Source organism: Plecotus auritus (genome assembly GCF_963455305.1).
Source record: "Plecotus auritus genome assembly, chromosome: 4".
Lineage (NCBI taxonomy): Eukaryota > Metazoa > Chordata > Mammalia > Chiroptera > Vespertilionidae > Plecotus > Plecotus auritus.
The window spans coordinates 17374267-17383714 of NC_137775.1; the positions used below are offsets into that span (position 1 = coordinate 17374267).

At 35.7% G+C, this 9448-nt stretch overlaps 1 protein-coding gene across 2 annotated transcripts in view; it reads left to right on the forward strand.

The window, feature by feature from the left end:
• The window catches only part of RNF217 (ring finger protein 217), a 114624-nt gene extending 107619 nt beyond the window's left edge, over positions 1 to 7005 (forward strand). The window contains exons 5-6 of one of the 2 annotated variants that reach the window (XM_080665432.1): positions 4488 to 4559; positions 5987 to 7005. In XM_080665432.1, coding sequence (XP_080521558.1) covers positions 4488 to 4559; positions 5987 to 6168 — 254 coding nt within the window. In that variant the 3' untranslated portion in view covers positions 6169 to 7005. Of the gene's footprint in view, positions 1 to 4487; positions 4560 to 5945 lie in introns of both variants that reach the window. The other variant, XM_080665431.1, reaches the window with a different exon arrangement.
• The last annotated feature ends 2443 nt before the right edge of the window (positions 7006 to 9448 follow it).

The following is a 9448-nucleotide window of genomic DNA, read 5'->3' on the forward strand; positions in this document are numbered from 1 at the left end:
TTGGACATGACTTTGAGGAATCTTCCCTGGGGAAGTGAGCAGCGATAGCAGAACTCAGAAACGGACTAGCCACGATAATGCTGACCACTGCCAGCTATCCTAGTGGGGCCTTTACCCCCAAACAGGAGGGAGATATTCTCTCTCCCTTCGAGTTTATAATTAAAAACTTACGTTTGTTGGCAGGGCCGTCTTATGTGAGCCACCAGATTTTGTTCAAAATACAAATTATTAATTACTCTGCAGAAATGTAAAATTAATTTCAAATTTCTGTAACCTATTGTAAGGCACCTATTGAGAGAAACGTCACATTTATTTTTATATTGACAATACCTAGCAGTGAATCTTACACCTACCCGCTCTTCATTCATAGAGGATATGCGGTACAATAAAAAACATCCATATGTTTCAGAGGCCCTTAATGGAGTGCCATTGTATCCAAATAGTTGATAAGTCACTGTATATCTTTTCTATTGTATTAATAGCTAACAGTTAATGTACTGAGTAGCAAATGCCCTCAGAGCATACAAACCCCAGGTTTTCCTCCCTCTTAATCTTCAACAACACATAATGTCATACACAAATATGCAAACATAAACACAGGTTTTTGCTCTGGCCTGATTCCACCTTCATGCGGACAGTTCTTCAGACCTCGTAGTTGTTTCAATAGCACTGCACTCCCCTGGAATGTACCCACTGTGGGATTTCTTCCTCTCTTTTCATCACAAAGAACTCCATTATGTCTTTCTTTGGTAGTTTCCCATGTATATGCAACACTTGTTAACATCTTCCACATTGCCCATTTTCCACCTCCTTTTGCCTAGTTACTTTACGAAACTGTTTTAGAGTTCTCTTTAGCCCTCCATCACTGCTATTGTAAACCACTCCCCTCTCCAGAATCATATGATGGTTAATCAGACCAAAGCTGGTGCTGATGATACATTCCCATCAGATAAAAGAGAGAACATGTATTTTAGAATTCACTTTAACTTATGGAGACCAGTGCCATAATTTTCTAAAATCTTGTATAACCTCTCTAAAAATGTCCTTACGGAAATTCAAACATAATTTTCCAAAGCCAACATAATTCAATATAGTCAACATTGATTTTAATCATTTTCAAGTATTTGATTTGCTTATAATGGTATATGATGTAATTATATAACCAATATTTATTTATTAGTTTAATAGACTTGGGAGGGATACCCAGGGAATCTAACCCCTATTTATAATAGTAATATCATGAGAAAACTAATTGCAAATTAAGTTTTGAGCTACTTGTAAGTCTGTGCATGCAGAGAACAACCTAAAAACACAAAATCCTAAATTTTTTGCATTGTTCTTTTCTTTCCTACCTCAGTGCCATTTTATGGCATGATAGTTCTTTTTCTTCCATTCACTAGAATCCTCTTCCCAGGGCATACAAGAGTCGAGTTATTTGGCAGGCTGTAGAATGCACAGCCCATAGACGTTGTCAGCAGGGAAATATTTTCTCTGTTCCTCCTTTTCTGTTTTTATTTAAAAATGTTATGGTCAGCTTTCTGTAAATGATTTTCTTTTGGGCCTAATTTCTGTTCTGAGTGTGTGTGTGCATGTGTCAGAACAAACCGGCAAAGTAGGAGCAGCTGGCCTTAGGATAAGCTCTCCCTCCCACACATCTTCCACCTCCAGCACAGCTGCCTCTAACTCCTGAGGACCAAACTCCCCGTGGAGTGGTTCCCACTTCTCCCATCTGCACAAAAGGCAGGAAAAGGGGTTACCTTTGCTGCCATATAAGAGGGAAGAAAGATTGATCCTAGGGAGGTCCTCCCGCCCGCTGTTCTTATGTGATGTAACCCAGTTTGCTCCCTTGGTTTGGGACCACCGCCTCCAGATGTTCTTGGACAGAGGCACAGAGGGGCTGCTCTTCTCTCACAGCTGGAGTGTGGGAACCATGGTCTACAATATGTATGGCCACAGGCCCAGTTACAGATCAGAGGTTCTGCTCCTAGAGAACAACGGGGACCAGAGATTTGAGGACGATTAGCCGCCTCTGACATGGGAGCATCTCCCTGGTAGAGAGTAAGCAGAATATTCAATGAATGGTTTGGGGAATAAAAGTGAGGGAAAATGCTTCATTCCCATATTGTTCCATACAAATATACAAAGCATCAAATTAAAGCATATAATGGCAAAGAAAATACAGATCTTTAATTGATTTCTAGATTACAAATAATTTATATGAACAAAAACAATGGCACCCCCTCAAATAATATTTTTTAAAGGACAAAGAAGCCTGGAATTAGAATTGAAGACATAGAAATAGCCAATAAACATGTTTAAAAAATATTCAGTGTTATTAGTAGACAGAGACATATAATTTAAAATGAAATATGTTTTTTGGACAACTGATTAGCAAATATTTTGTCAAGTTAATACTCAGTGCTGGACTTTCCTACTCTACTGAATGAATTAGAAATTTTGTGCAATTCTTTTGCAAAGAAATTTGATAGTAATGTGAAGGACATTTTAAAATGTTGTATCTAGATAGTCAACAACGGTATTTGCAAGTATAATTTAAAATAGCAATGAAAGGGAAAAATTAAGTTTAAGTATAAATAAGATATGATAAATGGATATGAAAAGAATTATTTTAACTATTGAGAATGGTATTTTAAAAGAATTGTTAGTGATCTGTGAATAAAAGAGTGTATGCTTAATCCCTCAAGACATTTTCAAAAGTAGACTTAAACATGCATTAAACATTGATTGCATGATTGGAATAAGTTTATTACTTCCCAGAAAGAAAAAGCAAGTATCTGAGTCTTAGAGTTCTGTAATGTTTGGGGGAAAATCAATGCTGTTACTTTGTAGTTATGTTTCATTGCTATTATAAAAATATACTAATAATTATTTTAAAAGGATACATGAATGAACATACTGAGCTACATGCACAGAAGAGAAACAGATTCTTTTCAAATATGCAAGCCAAGCCCAGCCAGCGTGGCTCAGTGGTTGAGTTTGACCCATGCACCAAGAGGTCACTCGTTCAATTCCGGGTCAGGGCACATACCCAGATTGCATGCTCGATCCCCAGTAGGGGGTGTGCAGGAAGCAGCTGATCGATGTTTCTCTGTCATCAATGTTTCTATCTCTCTTTTTCCTTCTCCCTCTCCCTTCTTCTCTTTCTAAAAATAAATAAAAACATATTTTAATAAATAAAATATGCAAGCCAATATACTCTAACCAGTTTAGCATAGCTTTAAGAAGGTACAAAATGTAATTATTCAATGAGATTTAGTATTACTTAATTGGATTCTGTCATTGGTGAAAACTATAAGTAAAACCCAGGGTGTCAATTGAATGGCAGTCTTTTACAATTACATGTTAAAAACTGTATTTTCTATCTGTCTGGTCATGATTCCAAATGGTTCCAAAGACCATTTCTTAAGAATAAAAATACTGACATTTTTTTCTGGCTTCATTATGTTTCTGTTGTTTTTATGTAATTGGGTATTCCAATCGCTGTCCTTCATTTGTAGAACAGTGTTGCTGCTTTATTTTTAAACAGCTAAGTGTTTCTACTGCCAAGTCCCTCCATTCCTTCCTCATCTCTCCGTGTGTCTGGGCTCTGCATCCACACTGCTGTGTCACATGCCTTAGGATGAAGATGGTTAAGATGAAGACATAACAACAAGATATTAACTCTTAGGCTTTTGTGTGTGTGCTAGTGCCTTTCAGAGTTAGTGGGATTCTGATTGTGAACTCTGCTATGTTTGCATATACCTGGAGTTTATTATAATCAGTGCTCATTATTTATTTAGGGAAAAAAAAGACTGATTGATGCCTTTTGGCATCCTTATCAACATTTAGCCTTAGCACTTACTATAGAATGCTTCCTTTTAAAATTTGTTAAGATGATTTACTGGAATAACTTCCAATATATTGTATGTTTATTGGTTGTTTTCTCTAAAATAGGACCGCAGTATCTTGTTTGTAGTTGTTTATTAGGTGTTCATATTGTTTTCTTTGGACCCGGGAAGTAAATAAATCACTTTTCCAGAGGTGGGCTTGGGCAGTGCCCTCTACAGCACCACTAGCTTTCCATTCTGTGAGCTAATTATATTTTTGAGACACAATTCAGGTTGTGTCACTCCTTAATCTTTCAGAATCTTGAAAATTGAACATGGAAGAGGCCTAAAGGAAAAGCACAAAGATGAATGGTCCTGGGAGAATAAAGTGAGCCAGTAGCTTCGTAATGTTTTTCCTTATAAAGGATAAATAATTTATGAGATATTGGACTAATAGGCCCAGGACTGCAGTGAAGTTACTAAACGTACATCTGTATATAATTGTTCTACACCTGATACATTTCCTTAGAGAAACACTGCCTTCATTATCATTAGACTTCGTTTAAAAAATAATATACACTGTGGTATTAAAAACCATAGCTGAAATGGTTGGGTAAATTTGCTCTAAGACTCTAAATGGTTTTGCCTTTTGTTTTCCAGCTGGAAAATTATTTGTTGCACCTCTAATCCTGGTCCTGGGATTAGCACTAGGGGCCATAGCAGTTGTAATTGGTAAGAAACACTTAACATATCTGAGATTTAGAATTCTCTGAATGCCATGGAGAATGAGTGCAAATGTAATAATGTGAGTCTGTTATTAAGTGGACGTGATGTCTGTTCCATGCTTGCTTTAGATAGGCGATTGATTTACAGATTCAGAGGCTCGTGTTTCATATAGGATGTATTTGTGGGGCACTTGTTCAGTCAATGGGCACTTTGTACCATGTATCTTATAAAGCATCATTAACTCCCTTTGAATAACGATATTCATACAACTAGTCTTTTAATGAAAGAGACCAGTGGCCTTGAACCCAGATTTTTTAATTCTGAGTTCATGTTGGATCATCAAAGAAAAGGGGCTCTGGTACACCCTTGGATGTTTGCTTTGTTCTAGTGAAAGAGTGACCTGGGTGGGAAAAGATACCTTTGAGTGATAAGAACATATACCCAACATATACTTGAGCACTGACAAATAGAAAATGTATCAGCAATTTGTATAGTTTTGTGCACAGAAATATATTAAAATATGTTTCTTAAAGCAGTGATTTCTGAGGCTCCAGCTTTAAAACAACCTGGAGAGCAGGGCCGGTTTAAGCACAGGTTGCGGATCCCTCTCCACGGTTTGTGATTCAGTGTCAGGGCAGTGCCCATGGGTTTCTAATGCCAGAAATTTCTCAGGTGATGCTGATGCTGCTGGACCAGAGATCACACGTTCAGAATTATTGCTTTAGAGAACATTAAATTAAATGCTATAGGTAGAGGCACCTCTGATGCCTTTCACATAGTGGATGGAATTTTTTTTCTAAAGAATACTATAACTTTTCATGTGTAAAGTTCTATTTAGCAAGTAATTTGCACATACAGGACAGATCAAATTATAAAGTAACTGACATTTATTACAACGAGCCCGTCTTTATGGAGTAGATACTGTTGTTATCTGCATTCTACCGTTGAGGAAATTAAGGCTTCCTGGGCCATCGTAAGTGGTAGAGCTGGGAATGGAACCTGACATTTGGCTCCACAGCCCATGTTGTTAAGTAACACATTACTCTGTCCGAAGTATGAATATCATAGTATGCCAATGGTATAACTAGAGCTAATAAATAAGACTTAATCCTAAGGTTTGATATTTTGATAGAAAACGTTGTTCCATTTTCAAACTGGTATCACTGAGATTGTTAAAGAGGGGAGAGACCTAAAGAAAAATAATAAAGAATGAAATCTTGTAGAAGTAAATACATTTTGTGCCATAGGTATCTCTCCTCTTTTCATTTTCACATATCGCTAAATTATGATGATTTGTAAATCATTTTCAAAATGGAAAATTTTCAACTATATAAACTGAACTGCCTCTCCTTCTAATGAGCTTACTGTGTTTTGTTGTGTTTTAACCCCTAGGTTTATTTGTATTTCCTATCTATTGCCTTTGTAAAAAACAGAGAAAACGATCACGGACAGGTATGCACTGGTGAAGTACACATCATTTCATCTAACTAAGCTGGTCCGGTCGGAGCTATCCAGAATGGCACACCCGTCTGAGAGCTGCGTCTTGAAACACAGCGAGAGGACCCTTCTGCCATCTCGTGTCTCCGTGGTTCTCTGCAGGTCACGATGCCTCTAGCTCCACTGCACTCCCCACATGGTATCCTGGCCTTTCCTGATGTTGATTGCTGCTTTTACAAAATGGTCACTTTCATATACTATAAACATCTGTGTCATAATTCTGACCTTCTTAATGGGTCTTGGAAGAAATTATTTTGAGTAAGAACCAGTTATCCTCAGAACTGTCTGAGCATGCCTTTCCCGAGAGTTGCTTGGACTGTCTTTGTACCTGAACCCTCCTCCAGCCCATCTGTGAGAGTTGGTGTGAACAGCCAAAGTCCCACCTGTACCAACAAGCAAGGCCACTTTCCAGCAGATAAAGGCTCACCATATGCCCCTGTTTTCACCTGTGGCCCAAGCAGTGTAATTCCTTCCTCCTTCAGATGCTGTAATTGTTTAAAAAAAAATCTCAGTGCCCAAAGGGAACTAATGAAGTTAATGAAAAGAATCATGAGTTACTGAAGTGTATACATGTAGGGGTGTGAATGTGTGTGTATAAAGACTTGTATTAAAATTCGACCCAATGACCTTGTACTGGTCAACTTCCATGCCTCTACACTATTTTCCCACATTTTCATAGATATCTTTAAAGATGGTGGTTCCTTTGTGAGCATAATTTGAGAATGATGATTTGTAAATCATTTTCAAAATGGAAAATTTTCAACTATATAAACTGAAATGCCTCTCCTTCTAATGAGCTTACTGTGTTTTGTTTTGTTTTAACCCCTAGGTTTATTTGTATTTCCTATCTATTGCCTTTGTAAAAAACAGAGAAAATGATCACGGACAGGTATGCACTGGTGAAGTACACATCATTTCATCTAAATTGAATTAAAGTCAATTTAGACAACAGGCTATTTCGATTGTTGACCCTTTCTATTTCTTGTTCTCTCTTTGTCACACACACGCACACACAAATGTGTGCCTTGTCACCTAAGGATTATCAAACTTTATAAACTGACAAAACTGATTGACTGATTTTAGGAAATTCTCAAGACTTGAACATTCAGTCTTTCAGATTTCTTATATTTTGGCTTACATGTTTCACTATATGAATGAATTTTATAGGCAGAACTAGTTAATTTAAATAGCAGGGTTGCTATGGAAAAGACTGCTTAAGCTTTTAAACAAATCCCCATTCTACTGATTTTTTAAATAACTTGTAATTACAAGTAATTCTGCTTTAGGTCAAGGTGTGGCATTATTTACCCCATCCTCTTATCTCTTTCTTTCTCTCTTTTTAATTTGTCCCCAAGTTTTATTAGTTTTGAAGGATTTTTTCTTATGTTTACTGCTCATACGCATAATAATGTGTTGGTATTTTCTCATGGAGGGGTAATTTAAAAAAAAAATGTTTGTGTTTATGGGTTTATCTAAAATATAAACTGCTTCTGGAGAAGGAAACCAAAAAGTGAAGGAAATATTTTCAGGAAGTTTTACCAAACTGAAAAGGACAAGTAACTAAATTATGTTATTTCTTTGTTTTCATCACAAAAGTTCATCAGCAGAAAGGAAGTAAAGACCCCTAAGAAGACTAGTTTTCACTTGTTTCCAAATGCTTAAAATTAGTTATCTGCATAGATATAGCATTAATTTCACAGCAACCTTGTGCGAATTGAAATAGATGATGTGAAAAAACATGCATTAACATGTGTAGTGTGTCTTTTTGAACTCCAAGGTATAAGAACATTTATGATTTTTATTTTATCTAAAAGTCCATGATATTCAAATTTATGCGTAACACTCAGAATAGCTATACTATACTTCTGGACTAGACTATTTCCAGTCAGAGGAGGGTATGCCCTATGGTTCTGGAATGTCATATTACTAAAGCATAACATGATACCAGAAAAAGTGATGTGCTATGTAATTTCACAATATCATCTTTCCATTCATTCATCTGTCCACCCATCCATCCATCCATTCATTCAACAAATATTTGAGTGCTTATTCTACATGCTCTAGTATTAAAACCGAGAGAATGACAATTTCCACCTTAAATCCATGTAATTCTTTCCTAAAGTGCTTAATTTTTGTAAATTTGTCTCTTCCAGACTTAGGTGTTAGTTTGACGATACATGATATAATAATTCTAAATCTAGTGGATGTGATTATGTGTGATATGTCTGTCTGTACATATACTATTTCTATAGAAACGTGTATATATATTATCCATATATTTATGTAGAATATATATGTATACATATACAATATCTCCATAGATGCATATGAATACATATGCCACCTACATATATATATATACCAACTCGCTAAATAATATACTCGCTGGTCTTAGATAATCTATTTTCTTAGGTGTTGTGTCTGTTGCCTTTGGCCTACTCAGGGATTTTTATTTCTTTCTTTGAATAACTATTCTTTGGGAGATATTTTTATATTATTTGGAAACGTTCCAATTTTCCAATTACAAAGTGGTATTTGTTACCAGTGAAAACTGTTTCATCAATGCTTCAGCAAGCATGCACTGTATTGCATAGGATTGTCCTTTTTCTATAGCATGGATTTTTTTTAAATGTATGTGTTTTTCCTCTTTAAAAGTTGTTATAGATGGGGCCTTTTCTTGTTGGTGACTTACTGTAATTATTTGTGATCTTTTTAAACTAAGTGGCATTAAGATCTTAGAAAGAGAGAAGGAAATAAAAAGGATTATTTATATGCCAGTGCCAACGTGGAAGTTAAAACAATAGTAATAACTTTTGCAATGAATTATAAAAACTACTTTAGAGAAAGAAACGTAAACATAAAATATCTTTCTATCCAAAGCTTGTCATTTTTATGTTTTTATTGTAAATTTAATATATACGTTTTTAAAAAAAATCAAGTCATACAGAATTCTAACATACAAATTTCTCTACTTAACCCACTCCTTATTTTCTAGGGGTAGACACTGTTAGTAATTTGGTATGTGTCCTTCCAGACACTTTCTACAGATATACAAACAATTGTTTGTGTGTGTGTGTGTCTGTGTGTATATTAGTTTTATACAGACAGAATATTAGCATTCTTACTGTCCTGTGACTATTTTCCACTTTATTATATATTGGTAGACACCTTTCCATAAGGGTTTAAATAGAGTTACCTCATTCTTTTGTAAAATACTACATATCCCACTGTGGGGCTGTACTTTAATTTATTTAATTAGTCCCCTGTTGATATCAAGATCAGTTTTTACTTCTCTAGTACAAAGCATCAGTGAGGGTCCTTTACATAAATTGTTGTCACTTTGTGTTAACATTTCCATAAGTTTTTAAATTTGGTTCCTATAACATATTTGTAATAAA